This window comes from Heteronotia binoei, chromosome 12 (genome assembly GCF_032191835.1).
Source record: "Heteronotia binoei isolate CCM8104 ecotype False Entrance Well chromosome 12, APGP_CSIRO_Hbin_v1, whole genome shotgun sequence".
Taxonomy (NCBI): Eukaryota; Metazoa; Chordata; class Lepidosauria; order Squamata; family Gekkonidae; genus Heteronotia; species Heteronotia binoei.
This window is the reverse complement of record NC_083234.1, coordinates 39,899,709-39,922,046: the sequence shown is the minus strand read 5'-3', so window position 1 is coordinate 39,922,046 and position 22,338 is coordinate 39,899,709. Positions and strand designations below refer to the sequence as shown.

The 22,338-nt window shown below is 41.7% G+C and overlaps 1 protein-coding gene across 1 annotated transcript; it reads right to left on the bottom strand.

The window, feature by feature from the left end:
* Positions 1 to 403: 403 nt before the first annotated feature.
* On the bottom strand, positions 404 to 22,300 carry KCTD9 (potassium channel tetramerization domain containing 9). The gene is made up of 12 exons (XM_060251339.1): positions 22,135 to 22,300; positions 13,525 to 13,646; positions 12,143 to 12,186; positions 11,945 to 12,041; positions 8,727 to 8,785; positions 7,857 to 7,985; positions 5,630 to 5,697; positions 5,438 to 5,533; positions 4,305 to 4,454; positions 3,451 to 3,556; positions 2,532 to 2,665; positions 404 to 892 (listed from the first exon to the last, which is right to left on the bottom strand). The coding sequence occupies exons 1-12, from the start codon at positions 22,180 to 22,182 to the stop codon at positions 776 to 778; spliced, it is 1,170 nt and encodes a 389-aa protein (XP_060107322.1). The 5' UTR covers positions 22,183 to 22,300; the 3' UTR covers positions 404 to 775.
* Positions 22,301 to 22,338: the final 38 nt, after the last annotated feature.

Here is a 22,338-nt window from a genome sequence, read left to right as displayed (position 1 = left end):
CCATGGGAGATGGCAGGCTTATATCACTTACTTTGCCTGAGCAGTGTCAACTTCTGCACAGGCAAAAAGGTAGGATGTAAAACAAGCCTTGCCTGTAAGAAAGTGTGGAACAGTTCCAGCCTGTTACAACTGTCAGGGCACAGCTAGATCTAATACAGGATTATATGACCTGTTGCAAGAGCGGAAGCATGGGAAGCATCTGGCAGGATTTTTGGAAGCCGGCAGCATGCCTGTTTCCACCTGGAAAAGTTTGTGCCTGGCTGTTGTTATGGAGGCACAGAACATGTTCCACTGCCACCCTTACCCTGCAAACACACTCGTGTCCTTTAACAGGCCATAATGAACAAAACAGTATGTAGATGTCTGCTGTGAACTTGAATTTTTGCTACAGTATAGGGGCTTACCCATCTCAAGAGGATTATACTGCAAATACAGGTTTAATAAATATAAATTGCATATATTGTGCTTTTATAAATAATAAATCCCAAGATGCATTCAAGAGTGAGGTGACACAGAGCTGCCGATGCACGCCAAGCAAACAGCTGCTGCACTGCTTTGGAAGTCAACTTGCTTTCATAACTTCATTCAAGAAGGTTGCAGCAGCTCTTGTACCTACAGAAAGGGATGTGTCTACAGCTATGTGATCAGAGGTGGTTCCTGAGGCACTGCTGAGAAACTTAAGTTGCATAAGGAAGGTCACTCACTCCTACTTTAAGGATAAAGGGTGAAGAAAAAGAAAAAAGGCTGCAGCAATGTTCCCAGACGGCTTGGCAGCTTATCTGACGCTCTGAGACATGTGCAAAGGTGTCAGCATCTCTTCAAAGATGGCCCCTTTCACGTTGGAGCCTCTCAGGTTGGCTTCTTGTAGATCACAGCCCGACAGGTCACAGTTCTGAATGGCAGAGAACAGCTATTAGTTTTGAACCTGGATCTCCCACCACATCAAAGCCATTGCTATCTGCTTATGGCTTATAAACTAGAATACATCATATTGGGGAGAGCAAAGTGACCAACACATCCCTTCCACTAATACCTCCTAAATACTCATATAAGAGCTCCAACAGGCTGCGTTCCACTTTTCTGATTCCCCCCCCCCCCAAAAAAAAAAAAAAATAACTGATGACTGTCTTAGCTTTGAAGACAATGTCCGTGCTTGGTTCTTTTCTGCTTTCTTTACAGACTGATAGCTTCCTGCAGAGTTTGGGAGTCCCTTAATCATGTAGAAGCATACTGTGTCTAAATGGGGCCTCATTCTGCTTCCCTACCAATAAGCACTTGACTATGAAGAAGACTGGAAAGAACCTTTCATGAATAAACTTAGTCTTTTTTCTACAGGTCTCAAAATTAACAGTTTGTTGCTAGATCTGGCAGCAGAAAGTAAGGCTGAAGAAAAAATAGATCAATTATTTAAGTTTTCATAACTATGCCTATGAAGGTAGTTGCACAGTAAAGATCATACTATTCTGGGTATGTCAAAACAAGAGCAAATACTGATACCTGTATGGGAGGGAAGAAGGAACGTGTATTATAACAGCTGCCATCTGCAGTTTTTATATTCAGCCAATTAATCAATGCACCTTTTCAGTCAGTCTTCAATCCATTCATCTAGCTTATGGATTCCTAAACCTTTTCAGCCTGCAGCCACCTTTGACATTCTGGCGCAGGGTGATAGGCAAAGGACAAAATGACTGCCATGGGAGGTGGAGCCAGCCACAAAACATCAGAGAGTGAGCTTACACATACACTATTAGAGTTATCTTCAAGATTTCATGCAGCAGCTCTATTTAATAGGATGCCTTTTAAAATTTATGGTGTTTTAAAATATTCTCTTACATAAACACAAGTATACACATTGAGCTAGCTAAGGAACCCTCAACTGGCAGCCATCTGTTTTCATTTTGGAGGTATCAAATGCACTTATGGAAAAGGAGAAAGTGCATCTTCTCCTTGCTATCCCTTTATATGAGTCCAGCCATTTTTAGCTCCCACTATTGCTAGTAACCATGACAGCTGGTGCTGAAGGGCTGGTGACAGAGCTCCTGGTACATATGTACAATGACAGAGAGACTCCGGCCAGATTTTGATAGGAACATAAATGCTTTTTGAAAAGTGAGTAAAATGTGATGTGCTTTAAGCATTTTAGCCATGCTGCCCAATAGTATTTACTCAGAATCAAGTCCCAAAGTATTTTAGAATACTTTACACAGGTAAGTATTCTACATAAAGCATTATGCCATAAAATAAAAAAATTGCCAACTCCCACTGCACCTCACCTACTTTTAAAAAACACTAGGCAGGTGCCAAGAAAGGTGATGGTGGGTGCCACGTGTGCCTGATCTATCTGATTAAGCCCTGCAGCCCCACCTGAAAATATCCAGAGTAGGCATTTCCAAATGTAGTTAACAAAGAGATGTAGCTAAAAGTGTCATAGGATGCACCGAAAGACAGTGGAAGTCTGCAAAAGCTTTCTAAAACCCTGTTCTGTCTTTTGTTTAAAACCCCCTGCTGATTGTAAGTGACTTGCGACTCACCTCTAAGTCTGTTCCTGCCAGAGTTGCTCCTCTAAGGTTGCAGTTTTTTAACTTGGCATTTTTCAAAGTTGCAACACGCAGGTTAATCCCAGTCATCTGGCTCCCTTCCATATCAACACCTTTCAAGTTAGCACCTACGGCAGGCATAGAATTGAATATTTTGGGGACTGATTTGGGTTTTTGGTCTGCCCCAAGTAATGGGATTCCAGAAATACGAAGATAACTACCCCTCCCCCCCTTCATTTATGCATCTTCTTCAAAGGCAGAAACAAAACTCTTTGGAAAGACAGCACTGTGTACTTGTAGATCTCTCACACACCTTGCCCTCACTTCCACCCACCCACTCGCTGCACTCACCTTTTACATCCTAGGCCACTATGCCAGCTACCAAATTCCCAGTGAGAAAGGCAGACAAATAACATGAATAAAATTCAAAGCTACATTTCCACCAGTGAACTAAGGGCAGTCCTCCCCTCCAGTGTTCAATGGTCACCATTTTTAAAGATTAGGCTGAGAGAAAATAACTACCCCAAGGTCACTCTCTGAATTTCATGGTCAAGTGAGAATTTTCCCAGTCATACTGCAGTGCTTAAACCCAGACACCATTTTCCTACAAAGCACAGATGCATAAATACAGATGAAACCCCCGACTAGATAATTAACAGTATTGCATAATTCAAAAGATGATTGGATGAGCCAGGAGTGATGTTTAATCATGGCAAAATAAGCCACCAATATTGGCTAGACCTTATTGAAGCTATTTGCTTATGAAAAAGCTGTCTTCAACAGTATGCTTAAATGTCTAGAAAGCGTACGTTAAACTACAAAGAACTCCTCACTTTGGCTTTAAATAACTATTCTTCCAAGATGTTTCTGAACTTTCCTCTCTCTGGGGTAAGAAACAGAATCTGGTCCTTACCTTCCAGGTTAGCTTTAAGGCCAGAGGGGTCTTCAAAATTGCATCCTTTCAGTGATGCTCCCTCTGCATTAGAACAAAGCATCTTAACTCCTTGGAGGTTGGCACACTGCCAGAAACAGAGGAAATTAGAATCAAATGTTGAAGGGATGCAATGAATCACCTGCATCCAGGAGTGAGCACTCTGAGGTTTCCAAAGCAATGGTGGATTGGGATTCAAATGAAGGAGATTCTATAGGAGACATAGTTGTTGGATTTGCCCCAGATCTTCCTGACTTTAGTTGGTTAGTGGGGGGCCAACATGAATACATGGGGAACAGCTGAACATGGACATTCTCACTGGTGGCTCTCTTGCAGGATGCAAGGGTTACTGAACACCTACTTTTGCATAATGGCATCTGCCTATCTTGAGCCAAAAGCAGGCAGCCCACCAGGAATTTCCTGGTTTGTATGTAACAATTATCCACCATCTTTAAATATGCATGTATCTCAAAAGTGATACAAACACAACAGGCTTGTTCACTGAGGTGGCACAGCTCAATGTGGCCTGTACAAAGAGCCATTTGATCATGTGAGCCTCAGCTGCAAGGAATTCCTTGCACTCAGACAACTAGCATTCCAGGGAGAGAGGATGTTTTATTGATAGCAGTTTCTGTGTGCAAAGCATTACATCATGTAGGCCCCCACATGAAGACAGAATCAATGTAATCAAGATGCAGGCTGATCATCACAGTGACAGCCTGCTTTTGCCTCAAGATAGCAGATGCCATAATGCAAAAGTAGGTGTTCAGTAGCCCTTGCATCCTGTAAGAGACAGCTCAAGACAGCTATAGAGGAACAGCTCAATGACAACTCACATCTAGCACTGATCCAGACAGGTCTGCTCGTTCCAGATTAGCACAGCACAGGTTAGCGTGGGCTAGGTTGCACCGGCTCAAGTTGGCCATCTTGAAGTTTATGTATCTGAGATCTAATCGAGAAAGATCTGCTCCGCTGAAATTTAAACCCTAAAAAAAAGTGAGAGGAGAGAATCAACATAGCAGTTTGAAAAAATTAATGCAATTAAGCACGGGAGTCCTTTCATAACCAGCCTGATAGCATCCAGGCAGCAGCACCCCCAGATTGCAAAGGAAGTCTGCCAATAATGGATTGAGAAGGGGGTAGCTGAGGCACTGCACAGGTGTTCCAAAGCAGTCACCAGGGCCACTTACCAGAATTGAGTCAGCTGTGCCTAAAGTCTGACAATTGTTCTGAGCAACACAGTACAGCCATTGACATTAGTCACTCTATCTACAAAATTGGGGTGGTATCATTCCACTACTAGATCACTTTTTTTTTTAAATGTAATACTAGTGATAGCCATAGGACTAGTTCCAAGTATTTTGCTGCCCTGAACAAGATATTCCCATGCCATCCTGGTCCCATACAACTGGCTTGGCCCAAACTAGAAACTGATCTTCTTAGAGCTGCCAGGCAGTAGTATAAGACTTGGAAGTGATACCAGTAGTGAGTCCAGCTCCAGCAGTCCTTTTGCATTCTCCTCACCGTGTCACCCTAGGAGTCGCTTGGGAACTGGCCCCAGGTACCCATACTCCCAGAATGGCAACTAAGGCTTGGTCCGTGTATACAACAGAATGAGGTAAAAGAGCAGATGGGAAGAGGGGGAGGGGGGGAGAAGGCTGGTTTTTTGCATGCTGCCTCAAATAGAACTTAAAACTTTGCAAGTCAAAAAGATGTTCTAACCCAGCTTCCTCCGTGTTATGCTACATTTCTGTTTGTGGAGAGTTTTACACACGGAATTGCAAATAAGACTTACCAGGTGCAGTCAGAACTATAGTCCTGGTCTCCCCACATGCATGAGAGAATATCTATAGATTTGATAGAGGGATAAGTTGGTAGAATTCTGAACTGGATCACCTCACACTGAAGGGACTGGGGGTGGTTAATTTTTGAATGCCCCCCAGTTTGAAAAGTTATTTTATTTTAATACCTGACAGCGAAGCTCAGATTTGGTTGAGGTTGCAAGTAGGAATCTGACAAATTCCTTTCGAGAGATTGGAGAATGATCTTCAGCTGGCTGTGAATTCTATAGGGGGGAAAAGGGGGGAAGGGTTACAGAAGCAGCAATAAAAAATAGCATAAGTATTCCTTTGATCATGTGAGAAAAAACTGTATAAATTACCTTAATAGCTACTTCTAGATGTTCAATTAGTGAGTCAACCCCAAAGAATCGGGCTTCCTCCAGAACTCCTGGCAAAAAGGCAGAGAGATTTAGAGGACAAAAATGAAACACTGCTGTTCCCACTTACTAGAAGCAACAAAAGGGAGAAGCCTTCTTGTGTATGCTCTGTGTCCTGCTAAAGAGGAAGGACACTCCATAACAGCCGAAGCAGGCTGAATGACTGTGTGATCTCTCCCCCCGCCCCCACTTAAACCAGGGTTTGCTATTACCTAGATTAAAATATAGGATTTAAAGCTGATTTTAAAACCATTAAAAACATTAACTACAGGTTTTGTGTGTGCGCTTTGGAAAAACCATTACTCCATTCGAATATCTCTTTAACCCACACATGGATGAACCTGGCCTGTTGCTGGGCTCATAGATTTTGTTCCTCCCTTCTTGCATGGAGAACTGTGGTTAGGAACGAACTCTGCTTGCCAGCAATACATGAAGGTATATTGGTTTAACTCTCCTCCCCAAACCTCAATGAAACTCTAACAGAGAAATTTGATCCATGGGGAGAAAAACCAATTCTGGTAAATCTGGGCACTTATGTTTGTACACTGTGAAGAGCTGGAGTTAGTTTCAAGCTGGGATTCCTTCACTGTATTCTGTGCTAGAAGGAAAGGTGGAGGAATGAGGTATGCGAGAACCTTGGAACAGTGCATATGAGTTAAATGGGATATCTGAAGGTGGCCATTCTTTATAGATTCTCTCTGTCCTCGTGTGCAGAGTACAACTGAAAACTTCCTGTTTTCAGAAGCTTTTGATCTGAACTCCCCTTTGTTGCATTGTCTGAAGACACTGCTTCAAAAATACAGGACTTATTACCTAGTTAACTCCCCAACCAGGTGAGAAACTTGCTGGGTGACAGGCCAGTCACTCACTGTCAACCTAACCTGCCTGCCAGAGTTGCTTTATGGGTAAAAACAGAGGCAAGAACAATTAATGCCACCCTAAACTCCTTGGACATGGAGCAGGTAGAGACTAAGTGGAGAATGCACATTTGGGCATTACAGCAAACTATAGTTTAGATAGGAGGCTTTCCAAAGCAGGAACTCTTCAGTCACGCGCTGTACTCATGGGGTGTGGAAAGGCAAACGAAACAAAGAACACAGAATTCTGGCAATAAACCAGATTTGTAATAGTCAAAATAACTACGGCCTGTTGCTGACAATTGTATTTAGGATCTTGAGCAGTTCCATTAACTACCAAAATTCCATGTGTTTCCAGTTTATACCTGTCTGAATAACTTTTACTTGGAAAGGTGAGTAAATTGTCTCAAGTTTTTTAAAAAAATATTCTCATATGACATGCATATGCTAGTAAAAACTGTCAGTCACACATGGCTTATATTGAAAATAATTGGGGGTGGAGGAAAGGAGGTTTAATTCACAGTTGAAAGGCCCACAAATCCCCCAGATTTTGGATTGGTCTTTTTCCAATGCAAAATGACACTTTCCCACAAGGAAAGAGCTGAATAAAAACTACATTATGACAAGGAAGAGTTGAATAAAAGTTATAGTACAGCATGCAAGCCTCCCCAGTTAGCATTACACTTTGGGCCTTAATAAGGGTTGTACTAAGAAATCATTCCTGCCTCTTAACAAACTGAACTGCCATGAACACATCTGAGGCAAAATACTGGTGTGGAGATCTAGGACAAGCCGCCACCTCCCCCCGCCATTTTTTGAAAGCCCTCAGAGGGCCTAGTGGAGAAGGACAGCCCACTTGAAAAGCAGGAAGAAAACTTCCTCATGGATACTTATGGATGAAGGCCTATACAATATAGCTGGAAAACTGTATAAAGCTAAAGATGAGATGGGAGTTTGGTAGCTCTCTTTAGCCAGAGAGCAAACCACATAGGTCCAGGAGTCAAAAGAAGTGAATCCAAGGATCCTCCTCTGCTCTATCAAAGGGTTCCGTGGCTTGCACCCACTACTTCTCAGAACTGTATTTAAATTCACTGAAGGTTTCAACATAGGATTTACTGGTGCCAGGTCCACAGATATAGATTTCTCTCACTTATTCACTCACAAACACTGCCAAGCAAGATCAGCATTCAGAATCCCCCAAACAGCTGTACACAGGCAAGATCCATCAGCGTTAGCTGGGCTTGTAATGAGGACATGACCTTGGCTCCAGCATAAAACAATGACTTTAAGACCCTCCTTCCAATAATACATACCCAGCAAATTAATGCCATCATTCACAATGAGTTGTCCATGACGCAAATAATTCAAAATTGGCTCAAAGTATTCCGGGCTCCGGTCAATCAGGAAGGCCCCTCTATGATCTCTTTTGTTTCCCCAGGCATCTGTTTCCAGGAGAAATGTCACAGAAAAATTCCGTTCATTAACAATTTTCTTTCATGAATTGGTTTTCTATCGCTACAAGCCAAGTTATTTGAGACCTGTTCCCTCTCTCAATTGGAGTCTGTTTAAACTGTCCATTATAGCACTGTATAATGCAAAATATTACAAAGTAAAAACAACCCCCTAGAAATGTGAATGGTAAGACTATTTAAGAATATTCTGTCCACTTAGCAGAGAATCAAGGGGACTGGTGGCACAATACAGGCCTTTCATCTAGGAGTCTGGGATTCAAATTCTGGTTTAGCCTTATGGCTCAGACACCTCTATCTCAGTTCCCCTTCAGTAAAATGGGGTTTTCCCCTTACAGAGATGGTCCAGAGAAGAATGAGACAAAACTTTCTGCACCTTTAAAATCAGCAACAGGCAGCAAAATTCAGATTTGACAAATCTAATATTGTACAGTTTTACAAAGAAAGGGGAAATAGAGATGGCTAAACATTCTTTCCTTGCTGAAAAACCCTGAATACACAGGACCTCTGCTTCAAAAGTGAATTTGGCAATCATCCCAAGAAGTCTGTTACAGTCAGAATCTTCCCCTCCCGCACAACCCTCCACTTGTGGAAATGAAGAACCCATTATGTATATACTACCTTGACAGATGCCTTTCCTAGCTTTCAAGAACTTTCCACCATAATCACATAAAAAAGGACAGAAGAATAATTGAAAGAAGAATACATACTAACCTTTGTCTTTAAACATGTGAGCCAGCATGCTATCAGGTTCTTTGCTGACTAATGTGCTCCTAGGAAAGAAGAGCATAAACATTAATGAGCTAGTTCCAGACTTAATGAACTAGTTCAAGACTTTTATGACTTTTGGGTTGGGAACAGCATTACTGATCTGCTGGTTTGGTTTGCTTCTACATCCATCATGTTATTATTTGGTACTTTTATTGCAAGCAGTCAAATTACTTTTTAAAAACCCCAAACAAATAAAAGTGGAGGAGTATTTGGAATTGTGAGCTTGTGCTGGAGAAGCAGAGTTGGTTTTTATATCCTGTTTTGCACTACCTGAATGAGTCTCAAAGTGGCTTACAATCACTTTCCCTAACTCTCCCCTTGTGAGGTAGGTGGGACTGGGAAAGTTCTGAGAGGCTTCATGTGGAGGAGTAGAGAATCAAACCCAGCTCTCCAGATTTGAGTCTGCCACTCTTATCCACTACACCACAGCTGGCTCTGAAAGGCATCACTCTGTAGAATTTTAATACTGAGCCCCAAAGACTGTTGCGATCGGCCAACCAATACCTTCTGGCCATCCCCGGCCCAAGGGATGTCCGGCTTGCCTTGACCATGGCCAGGGCTTTTTCGGCCCTGGCCCCGGCCCGGTGGAATCAGCTACCTGTGGCGATCCGGGCCCTACCGGATTTACTTCCGCTTTGTAGGGCCTGCAAGACGAAACTGTTTCGCCAGGCCTTCAGTTGAGGCAGGTGGATGTCCCTTCATTCTACTGCTTATACCATCTGTTACCCTCCCCCACAATGGGCTATAAAATTACAACAAGCTGGAATATCTGTTTTATCTGAAATATGTGCCTGCCCACCTATGTATATTTTTGTAGTTGTATTCTCTGTCTGCTTATACCTGCTCTAGCACTATTCTTCAGTTTGTACTGATTAGGGTTTGATGAAGAGCCAGCATGATGTAGCTGGGAGGTCCCATTTCAGATCCCCACTATGCCAATGCTGGCTGTGGGACCTTGGGCCAATCCTGATCTATCTCACAGGGTTGTTGTAAGGATAAACTGGAGGTGAGGAGAACAATGCCCGTTGTGTAGGAAGAATGGCAGGGTGTGCCTCAAGTAAACAAACGGGGCAGTCAGTGTCCAGCCAAATATGGTCAACTGACTGCCTATTGAAAAATATTGATCTTGCTCATCACATAGCACCATGGAAGCACATCCAGCCCACAAGAACTGGCCTACAGCCTATTGAGCATAACTGCCTTTAAAAGTCAGCAAACTTTGGTTTCTTTCTTTTTAATCTTTTAAACAAATGTAGATTGATCTCAGCATTTAGGAAAAAGTCAGAGAAGAACAGGTTGAACCTGGTTCATATTGATGGAAATGCTTAAAGTTCTGATAATTCCTTACTATATTATATAAAAAGTTAACTTTATCACTTCCCACCACAAGAGTGATCTAATTTGTTTTTACAATCAGCATTAATATTAAACCCATTGGGCTATGCTAACACAGTTGATACTTTTAAAAATATTTCACCAGTATTCGCCCGACCAACCAAATCTCTTACGTCAAATGACCAACCATTGTAATTGCTTGCCCATGGGAGACATGAACTTCCATCGTGCTTGCCTAAAGCTTTTTAGTTTAATGAATACAGACATGTTGTTAACTTTTTTTTCTTGTTAGCCCAATATAGAATAACTCCTAGCCAAGCAGACATTACTCAGAGCTCCATTTTAGTTTCCACTAGTTTTATCTTTAAATAAAATAAAAAAGGCAGCCTTAGCAGGCTTCTGCTCTGAGGGAAGGACAGGCAGGGAAAGGCTGATGAAGTCTTTCTCTTCCAGGAAACTGTACGAAATGCAGCTCAGGTGATTTTCAGAGAGAAAAATGATCACAGGGGACAGATTAAGCAGCCTTTCACCTGCCCTTCCTTCAGTCATACTTGCAGGGGCAGCTTTCTGTTATGTACATACGCTTAAACACAAGGAGAAATAATTGGGTCTCCACACAGTAGAGTCTAGAATCTGGATTATCACAATCAAATACTGGCTCCACCTTCATTTCCACCCCTTACCCAACAGTCTGATTTCTCTTTTACTTGCAGACCCTTTTACCCCTAAATGGTTCAGTTCAGTACTCGGGAAAATTAAATCAATTGGTATCTATCTAGATTCATTGACAAACTGCAGTGAAACTTACATATTTCACTTGATCTGTAGGAGAATACTGGATATTGACTCCCAATTAACAATTGCGGAAGCAAGGGGTACATGCTCACCCCGTTTCTTGGACCTTCCCCCTTCTCAAATTTGCATGACTCCGTACTTCTCAAATCTAATAAGCCCACATCAATGCAGAGCTTTTATATTGGCCAGACTCAACATATTTCCACCGTCCGTGGTCTCTGGTAGATGTAAGGGTATCCCTTACGAACAGAGACAGTGCAGATGTGGTAGAGAACCTGACTCTATATGGCACATTCTACTAGACTGCCCGTTACTTTCCCAGCACCCACGGCGCCTGATCAAACCTCTCCTCTTAACCCCCAAGTTGGTGACAAGCAAAAGGATAGAGTTTTTGTTGGCTGACAAATGTCCCTCAATTACTGAGAAGGTTGCAGAATTTCTGGCCCTAGCAGTGAATGAGAAAGAAATTAAAAATGGAGTCAGGTAGGGAAATACCTTGCCCCACTTTTCTTAGCTAAATTTTGCATGTAACCTTGTATTCCCATGCTGGTTGGGCTTGCAAATTACTATGGTTTGTATGTCCCATTCTGAAATTCCTTTGGACCTTGTTTTTCTTTTCTGTTATGCCAACAAAGGTTATGTCTGTCTGTCTATCACAAGGAGAAAAATGTTACTGAACTTCATATACTATCCAACTTAGATGAAGTATGCAGTAAAGAAAACATTGTTTGATACATAACGTATACAAGTACTGCCATTGGAATGAATGGGAAAGGTTTGTGTGTGGAAGAGCTCCCAGAACTTCTGGTTTCATACTGCATTCTGGATTACATACTAAGAATAAAGGGACATCCATTATTTCTTGCACGGCGATGCAGGTCTGAAAATACAGCCATCCCCTTTAAAAGAACATGAGCCCACACATTTAGCAAATAAGACTGCCACACTATCAGCACACAAGGAGTTTTGTTGAATTAGGAGTTTGAATTCACTAAACAGGAAAACACTTGAACAAGGTGGTAGGCTCCTACCGAGTTGTTGTGAAGCATCGTCCTCCGACATTGAGTGTTATCCAGTCTGAATGAGATCCTGTTAATGCTTCGGGAGGGTTTACATCTGTCTGAGGATCTACAGGCATGGAATGCACACAAACATTTCCAGTGCATTTTGCAAATATCTGACTACTCATTTCTAAAGCAAAGAGCAACTGAGCAAAACTGTATACTTACCAATAAATGGCTCCCCTTCACATACAAACAGAACATCATCGTCCCTGGGAGAAAGGCAGAGGAACAACTTTTTTCATGAGCAAATACGGGGTCCATAATCTATTTTAGCTAATAACCAATTAAATATTTTTCATTTACAAATAGGGAGTCCTAAACTATATTAGATAATAAATGATTTAATTTTTCACTCCAAACTTTTTTTTTTATTCTAACTTGGACAGACAGAAAAATTCACTGGATTCTGCTCCAGGATAATTGGCTTGGGGTTTGGTGCCCAAGAGCCAATTAACCATTCAAAAAGGTCATGGAATAAAGCCTCCTCTCAGACTTTACTTCTTCAGAATGTAGGCAAAGAATCAGAGTGCCACGCTTCAAAAACTCTGTGCAGAGATGAGAGATGGGCAGGCTAAAAACATCCCCATGCCACTTTTATTCAACCCATATGAGCTAAAGTTTTGAAACCTAGAATTTCAGTTTTTCCTCCCACTATTAACACAGGATTTTGAGTGATATTGTTAAAACAACAACTTCTAAGTCCTGTTAATGCAAGAGTTAAGCATCAGTTTGCCAAATCCAGTACTTCGAAAACTTTTTGTTTCATCAAAAGCCTTGAAGTATCATCCCCCCCATCAAATATTTACAAGCAAATTCAAGGTTCCGCTTGAGATTCACTGCAACCTCAAATGCTGTTGATGGAATCTGTAGGCTACATCAAATGTTGCACATGGTGAGGAAAAGATGATAAAAACCATGGAAATAAACAAACAATAAATATTAGCAAGAGCTACGGGTGAGATGGTCACAAGTGGAAAATTAGACTACCAGCTCTCCTACAACATACAATGTTATATAAATACTTCTGTTACTAATTCACAGTAGCTAAGTTATAGTCCAACAGCCAGGAACGTGCTTTGGGGTTGTGCATCCCCTCCCTCTTCCAACTGTGCACGTGCCAATTTCTTCATCCACTTCCTGCTTCATAGTAACTATTCTTTATCTAACTGGGACATCATGAACAATATCAACACTATGATTTCTGATGCCAGCAGTTTTGAGACAAATGTTTTTCATAGGAAGCAAATTTTCCTGATTTCGATGGTGTGGCAAAACATGGTTACCATAAACCTGGAAGAGGGAACTGGCCTGGGCAAGTGGACCATGGAGAGGAATGGAACATTGAATCATGCTACAGGTTAACAATGGCCAAACCAGTTATCTCCACAACTATCCAATTCTCAACAAGCTGGAGTGTATTGCTGTGTGCCAGTACCGCAAGTTTGGCATATCCCAATCCACAGCTTTATAACCCCTTGTGCTCTATGATCCCTTTTGCTGATATACTTGCTTATAATCAAGAAATGTTCCGTTCTGGCTCATCTTACCTGATCAAAGCAATGTCATCAATAAGGCCCCCTTTCCCATTGTACACACTTGTTGCTTTTATTCCGAGCTTACTGCTAGCCACAGAGAGCAAGTCGGATAGTGTCCCGTAAACAGCAACAACCTACAAAGAAAAGGCAAGTGATTTAGCTCTTCTGGGATATTTGTTCTCTAATTTCTTTACAGTATTGTATAAGCATCATAATAATTTACTTCATTTGTACCCCACATGTCTTTCAAGATAGAATTCAGGTTCTGACAGGTCTCCTATTCAGGCACTGACCTGACCTAGATTTACTGAGTTTCACCAAGGCCTTCCAACATTACATTGGTCCTATTTGAACAGACACACCCTGTTCCAGACATTGGTTTTCAACCTTTTTTGGTTGAGGAACACCTAAAACATGTTACAGTATCCTACAGAACCCCATCCTTCTCCCTGCACACAGATTAAAAATAAAAAATTAACAATTACAAAATTTGAGGGGGGAAAGAAGGAGAAGTTAAGTTGTAAAATTTCATAGATGCCCTAAGGGATGCTGACAGAAACTAGAAGTTTCACAGAACTTTGGTTTAAAAATTCTTCCCTAGAATATAGGGTTTTTTAGGGAGATCTGGATCTGAGGTTACAAGGACCACTCAGATTCTAGTGTTATTTGAGAAAAAGAAAACTACCAAACCACTGAGATCCATTTTTTTTCTGGTTATTCTTGTATAAGTAAATGGCTGCTTGAACAGCCCAATCTTACACAACCCCACTCAGAAAGAAATTCCATGGTCTCCTTCCCCTTCTGTTTCTGCTTTTTACTGACAAAGATCAGGGACAAACAGTTCATTCTGACAGATACTCAAGAAGCAAGTTCCACAATTCAGGAAGAATCACTTCTCCATAAGCTTGCACAGTATTGTTACCCAAGCATAATGTATTTTAGAGATTATTTTACATAATAAAATGATGTAGTAAGTCAATAGTGTTTACTCACATGTAAATGACAACCCAAATTTCTTACAAGCAAATAATGAAGAAAAGAGCTTATCACAAATGGCATAAAAGGGGAGGGGGAGTGCAGCCTTTCTAAATGCAAACATCAGCATACAATGAAGACTAGGGTTGCCAGGTGTTGGAAAATACCTGGACGCTTTGGGGGTGGACCTGGCAGCGGGTGGGGTTTGGGAGGGGGAGGGGCCTCAGCATGGTGTGAGCCCTTCAAAGCAGCCATTTGCTCCAGGGCTGAACTCAGACAAAACTCCAGCCCCCATCTGGAGGCTGGCAACCCTATTTTAAGCCCCAAACCGGAATATTCTACAATTGCAATATGATTTATTAAGGATCCCATGGCTGGTTCCGGGCACAGCTCCCTTCAAACAGTCCAAAGATCAATATGATCCCACAATAGCAAACATTTTGTAGAGTATTCTTCTTAGGGTTGCCAGTCTCCAGGTGGAGCCTGGAGTTATCCTGCTTTTACAATTGATCTCCAGCTGTCAGAGATTAACTCCCCTGGAGAAAATGGCTGCTTTGAGGGGTGAACTCTATGGCATTGTACCATGCTGAGGCCTCTCCCCTCCCCAAACCCCACACTCTTCTGAATCCACCCCCAAAGTCTCCAGGAATTTTCCCACATAGACCTAGCAACTCTACAGCATACAGATGGCTGAAATGAGCTATCACCTGTTGGACAATTATCATTTATTTACTTTGGATTTATAGCCTGCCCTCTCTGCAAGCAGACTCAGGGTGGCTAACAATCAACCAAAAATTACAATACTAAAATTATTAAACTTAGACAACATTAAAATTATTTAAAACAACATTGTGATGCTACTCAGAAATTAGACAGGATCACAACCTACTTCAGCAGGCAATTTAGTTAATATTAGTTCCGTAGTTACTTTTATCTGACTGTGGCCCTTGTGATGGTCATGCAATGGTATACTCCTAAAACTATTTTGCTGCCATGGGATCACCTGAGGGGGGGGTATAACTATTCTGAGAAAAAAGGCATTCAGGCCTGCCATTTGGGCACAGTCCCCAAAGTAACCAACCAATCACCCTAACTCAATGTGTTATAATGGTCATGCAGAAGGAGCCAATGGGTTCCAGCATCCATTCATTGCTATTTGTGTTAGTATGTCCACAACTTCAGACGGTTTCTGGTCTATTTGTTGGTGCAATTCCTCCGCAATTACTGAATATTCCTTCTTTGGACCTTTATGGTTTGATCATGTATGAACAGTAGGAGTTACAAGTGATTTGTATATTAGCATCTCTAATACATGCTACAATATATTAAATATGGATTGGGGGCGGGGACTTGGTATTCTTTCTAATCACAACAGCAGACATCAATGAAAAAAAGAGCCAGACATCCTGGCAAACATTCAAAGTATGGCTCATTAAAAAAGAGCCATTCTGCAGGTTCTGCTTCCAATCAAGATATTCCCCTGGTTAAAGTGCTGGTTCACTGCAGGCAGAGATTCATAAGTCAAACAGGATACTTAGAGCCGGCAGTTTCACAAAAGACAGGTGGCCCTACAGGTGTGTGTTCTATGCTTGGAAAAGAAACTCACATATATTGCTACTCCCCCCCTCCCCCAGACATACATAAAGTATTATTTATGATTTCCGCACCTGCTTTTAATCACAACCCTAGAGGTTGAAACAAACAAAAAAGAGAAACTAAAATACAGCTATGTACATAGTGCTAATGTACAAAATACTATATATAATTAATTATACATTCAGAAGTGCTAAAATATCATTTAAAAACCACAATCCTGTGGTTCTGCATATAAATAACTATTCCTAATGTAAAAACAAATGTCCAGTCATATAAATACAGATGCGTACAAGCATAGCTAAATTTTAATTTTGTGGGAGGTTTTGTCTCAACTTTTTGGTTGCCTTTCTCGTGCAGGGTCGCTCTAATCACAGCCCTGCCAATTCTCGTTACTGTGAGAAGAAACAGTAATGGGAAGAGCATCTGCTAAATCAAACCTCAGTCTAACATTTTCTATCCTGTTCCCATAAACTTAGTGGAAAAAATTATGAAAATCATGGCAAATGGGATAGACAAGGGGGGAGGAAAAAACAAAATATACAAGCTTCTAAACTGGGCTGTGGGGGGGATTAATAATGGCAAAGTCTTCCCCTAGCACAAGTCTCTCTCTCTAGGATACTATAAGCTCTTACAGGATCGAACAGCCCAATTTCCCCATCCTCCATTTTTTTGTTTTTCTTTCACAGACTCTCAAATGTTCACAGTTTGTCCAAGGCTAAGATCTCATGAAACCCCATCCCTTCCTTTTAGTGGGAGCACATACAGCTGAGGCTGTGGGAACTGCACTGGCTGCCAATTGTGTACCGGATTCGTTACAAGGTGCTGGTTAGAGGGTACTGAGATCCGGTTTGCAAAATCTATTGACAATCCCTGGGCCGAAGGAAGCCAATCTGAAAGCTACATGAGAAAGGGCCTTTTCAATCACAGCTCCTCACTGGTGGAACCAATTACCAGAAGAGGTGCGGGCCTTGCGGAGCCTTACCCAGTTCCGCAGGGCCTGCAAGACTACCCTCTTTCAGTTGGCTTTTTCTTAATGGGGAACCGTTGTCACATAAAATTGTAAAATGAGTAACATTGAGACTGTAGCACCAAACTAATTTGCTGGAATTGAATTTGATGGTTTTAATGTAATAATATATATAAGTGAATTGTATTATGTAATATGTTGTGTAACCAGTGTGTTTTTATTATTGTAATGTTGTATTTTATGTTATGTTATGTGAGCCGCCCTGAGCCTGCTTCGGTGGGGAGGGCGGGATACAAATTAAATATTATTATTATTATTTAATTTAAAAGGTAATAGCTTTCTGCATACCACAGGAGTCTCCCAAATATGTAAAAACCCTGATGTTGCCTGATCTTCCACAGCCTTTGTGACTGGCACTGTGAAGTTTACTGTTGGAACTCGGAAGGAACAAGCAAGGGGCTGGGAAGAGATCTCAGGGGAGGTGCAATTTTGAAATGGCATTGCCTACCTAATAACCTCTTCTTCAGTTTTCTCTCAGGGGTTTAAGTGGAGCAATTTATCCTCCCTCCCCCATTCCTTTAGCCAACTCTCAACTGACTCCAAGAGCACAGTTAATCCTTGTAATGCTTATGCTGCTAGTTTTTTCTCACTCATTGGTTCTCTCACTAATTTTCTTTGTACCTGGGAAACTCTCCTAGTACTGAATTTGGAAACCCTCCCCTGGGGCGGGCTGATTTGCTGCTGTTGGCAATAATATACCTTAAACTTCCAGAAGATGCTCAGGACTGGATTTTGAGCCTGCAACAGGACAGAGATGCAGAGATCTGGAGTGCAGGGGAAGTTTCTCTTTCAAGTCCTTCTCTACGTAGTGCACAGGTCTGGTGGATCTCAGAGAAGCAAGATGAAGAAGCAGTCCCTAAACATAGCATCAGTAGCTAAGGCTCAATATATTGCTTCTTTTGTATTCCCTCAGCATCAGCCTCCATAGAGAAGGGGAGGCTTTTCAGAGATCAAAATTGACAACTACTCATTTCCAAAATTTGATTTAGTAATATCTACCAGTTTTAGCAACAGCTGTCTGAAACAATTTTCCTGTCTGTATGAATCAACCATTCCATTCCTGGTATCTCTTGGGGTTGTTGAAATGACAATGAAACCCATTCTTGAAACTGGTTTCCAGAATCTGGAAAAAGAACTGGAAAACAATGTTCCTGTTCAAGCAGTAATTTTGCCATCTATGAAATTATTTTCCTATACAAAGAACTCTGAATGCCAGGAGAATTATTGGTAAAATTTACACCCACAAATAAATGTAGTAGTCTAACACAGGGGTGTCAAACATGCAGCCAAGGGGCCAAATCAGGCCCCTGGAGGGCTCCTATCAGGCCCCTGAGCAACTACCTATCATCTGCTTCCTTTCCCCTCGCTCTTGCTTCCTTCTGCATAACAGCTTGCTTTACCAGGCTTGCTCAATCACACAGGAGCTGCAGAGCAAAACCTCTATTTTCTCCATTTGCTGCAGCTCCTCACTTGGGGAGGAAGGCTCTCTCAATTGCACAGCAGAGCTACTGAGCCAAGCCTCTCTTCCTTCCATTGGCTGAGTCTACTCCCCTTCCTGGTCTCCTGAGGAAGGAAGGAAAGAGCCAGAGCTTCCTTCGCCCAGTTCCCTGGACCCCATGGGTAAAATACAAAGAAAGCACCTTTAAGACTAACAAATATATTAGCTTTAAGCATGTTTTAATTTTTTTTAAAAAAATCTTTAATTGTGTTTGTCTGTGTCCTTCATAAAGTTTTATCTCTGTTAGCTAATCTTAAATCTACCTAATCTTAAAACACACATGGCCCAGCCCGAAAAGGTCTCATTTATGTCAGAGTCAGCCTTCATAACACCCCTGGTCTAACAATTCCCAAGACTACATATACTTTTGGACTAAATTTTCTAATATTTGCTTTATTGAACCTATTCTGTGCCTTAAAGGCACTGCTTTGCTACATCTCGCTTGTTGTCATGCTATTAAAAATAGACCACGTGGGTTGATCCCTTAGGGGTTATTCTGAGCATGGATGCCTCCATTTCTATTCAAGAAATACAACAGTGATCAAATGCAACAATTTTTACCAAAAGCACAACATGTGTAACACATGTACTTTGCATTTTTTACAACAATCCTGTGAAACACACCAGCATACCACCATATTACAGATGGGAAAGTTACATGTGAAACACAACATTTTATATACTGAACTGCAATTGGAATCTGGATTCTTCTCTGGGTTGCTACATTATCTAAGTGATTTTGGGGACTCTAGAAGTCCTCTGGGCCTGTGGATTGATAGTTTGATGTTTATGCTATGTTTATTATAACTTGATCCCAAAATTATGTTTTTATCACAAGTCACATCCTGGGGCAGGTGAGAAAGCACTGTGTTAAATAGGTTAAGAGTTGAATTTAGTGTAATTATCTTGAAATGAGACTCAGTCTTACAAAAATCCACATGCACAGCTATATATCTTTGAATTCAGCTTTGGAAACTCTGTGAGGCTCAAAATAGACCCATTAACATGCTGCAATCATTAATTTATGTCAGCCACTGCGTCCAGGAAAGAACACTGCAGGGGTTGCATTTTAAGAAAGTGAAGGTGACTTTGTACCTGGATCAAGGATTCACAGCACCAAGTCAGGTCTACCTCTTCCGTTATGCTTCCAAATGTCATTGAAAGGGCAACTGTGCACACACAACGGTCTCATACCATCAGAGCACTGGTTCGGTATGTCTCCTCAGAAAAGCAAAGATTCTCCAAGATTTCAGGAAGGAACTTTCCTAGCTGTGATACCCTTTTTTAAAAAACAAACAAACAAACTGGAGATATGAAGGATCAAATCTGGGACTATCTGTATGCTGAGCACATGCACTACTGTCTGTCAAAGAGAAGCTGAGTCTTAACTTCTGTCTGCATATACATACAGGAGAGGGACTGTGGCTCAGTGGAACTAGACATGCTTTTGCATAAAGTCTCAAAAGCTGCTTAACCAAAGCAGACAATAGCGAACTATTTGGTCCAATGGTCTGACTCTGTGCAAGACAGCCTTCCATGTTCATACAGGAGAGACATAGCTCAATCACAGGTGATAAATTAGTGATGCGACTAATCTAGTGGTATGCTAAAAGTGGAGAGTGACCTCAAGCAGTGCAACTGCATGCATATTTACACAGACTAAAGCTGGATTCACTTCTATAAAAGTATCAATGAGATTTACTCCCAAATAAATCTGGAAGATTACAGTCAAAGAGAGCAATTTCCAACTCAATAATCCCCACCATCATTCCAATTACATATATATGGAAGGCACAGAGAGTGCAAGTGTGCACGCATGCAAACTATTTAGTCCAATGGTCTGACGCTGTGCAAGGCAGCCTTCCATGTTCATACAGGAAAAACAAAGCAAGCATACACGCATCCTTCCTCTGTTAGTTTGCAGCATCTAGTTCTTAGAAGTACATTTGTTCTACGTAGGCGGCTTTCATTTAGTTATCAGAGATACATCTACCATGAAAGTGTCTAAAGGAAGGCACTCCTGATGAAGGACACAAGCAAGCTTTTCCTATCATGCTAGGTATTGTGCAGAAACTCCTAAGACTGTTTTACTTGGAGAAAACCACACTTGATTTATTTATTTACAACATCTCCATCTCACCATCCTGTCCAATCTGAGCCACCAAGTAATGACAACGATCAAAACAGCAACACAAAACACATCACAAAGCCAACTAAAAACAGGGCTAATACATACTGTATGTACAACCATGGGAAAGAAGGCTCATTGGGGCAATGTCAGATGACACAAAACAGTCTTCACCCATTGGGAGAAAGACAATGATGTAAGGGAACAAACAAAAATTCCTAGGAGGTAATTTTGGTGCCATGTTTGAGAAGACCCTCTCTCAAGTTTAGAACATGGTACTTATTTCTCCCATTTATTTTACCATTACACATTTTTAGTAGTTTAGTAGTTCATCACTTTCATAATAAGCCTGTAAGGTAGGCTAATGCTACTATCCTCTTTTTGCAGTTACCAACTAACCATAGTTCTTAGCTTTAGTCTGCATTTTCTTAATAACATCCAGTGAGTCCACAGAGGAGGGATAAACTGACCTGCAGTCTTCCTTATCTCAGCCACTCATTTAATCTCTATAGTAGTGCTTTTGGAGCACCGCACTTTCTCCCTTGTTCTCATACACATCCCAAACTTTGGCATCCCAAGCCAACATTCTGGCTACTACATTTTTTTTTATCCCGCCCTTCCTCCAAGGAATTGAGGGTGGCATGGACAGTTTCCCTCTCCCCCATTTTATCTTCTCAACAACTCTGAGAGAGAATGACCATAGATCATCCACTGAGACATCATCTCAACTCTGGTTTAAATGACTGGTCATTGCCACATCTCTGAAATGCGCAACAACTGAGACACCCATAGACAAGGGAAGGAATCCCTACGCATTCAGGGCACTCCACAGGTACCCAGTGAAAAAGATGTATCTGTAAATTAATACCCCTCCCCAAAGCCTGGTGAGGGCTGATATGTTCCAGGAAACACAGAATGCTGAGAACCAGCTAAAGGGGTCGGTGGAGACAAAATCAGTCTAAAACCTCCAAGAGTATTATAGAATGCTTGAAACTGGGTGTGTGCCCAGGTAGGGACTTCCTGATTCTTCCACTCCCTTAATAGCCCTCAGCTTATAAGACTGAAATACTAAACACCACCCTGCAGCGGTTAGAATAACGGACTACAAGAGCGGGGTTCAAATCCTCTTCAGACCTGAAGCAGCCTGAGTGACCGCTGACCAACCTTTCCCTTTCTCAGCCTATCCTAATTCACGGGGTTGTTGCGAGAATAAAATGTACGGCAAAACAGCCATATATACACGCTACAAGATCTGGAAGCACGGATGGGATCCGAGAAAGAAAAGAACGAGAGATATAAACAGCTATAGAAAAATAATGAAAAATCCAAAAACTCTCCTCTCTCCTGAGATGGAGGCTAAATGTCTCAAGCTTAACACCCCCCAACCCCGGCACTCACCTTTCCATTTCTGGGGCTGCCATTAACAAAGAGGGTGACTCTCCTCATGCCCCCCTCCTCAAAGTTATTGATGCTCTTGTGACTTCTTGCCAGCCTGGCTACAAACACGGAAGCCGGAGCTTTTTGATCAACACGGCCACCGGCCAATCCGGATCTGATACTCCTCTTGCTTTTCTCCAATAGGAATCAAAGTACAGACGAGGG

Excerpts from the sequence above, each read along its gene's own strand:
- KCTD9 (XM_060251339.1), bottom strand. The coding sequence starts at position 22,182 with ATGAGGAGAGTCACCCTCTTTGTTAATGGCAGCCCCAGAAATGGAAAG. Across the intron at positions 7,986-8,726 it reads TCACATGTTTAAAGACAAAG|ATGCCTGGGGAAACAAAAGA; the intron begins GTTAGTATGTAT and ends TCCTGGAAACAG. Across the intron at positions 893-2,531 it reads TGGCAGGAACAGACTTAGAG|AACTGTGACCTGTCGGGCTG; the intron begins GTGAGTCGCAAG and ends TCTGCCATTCAG.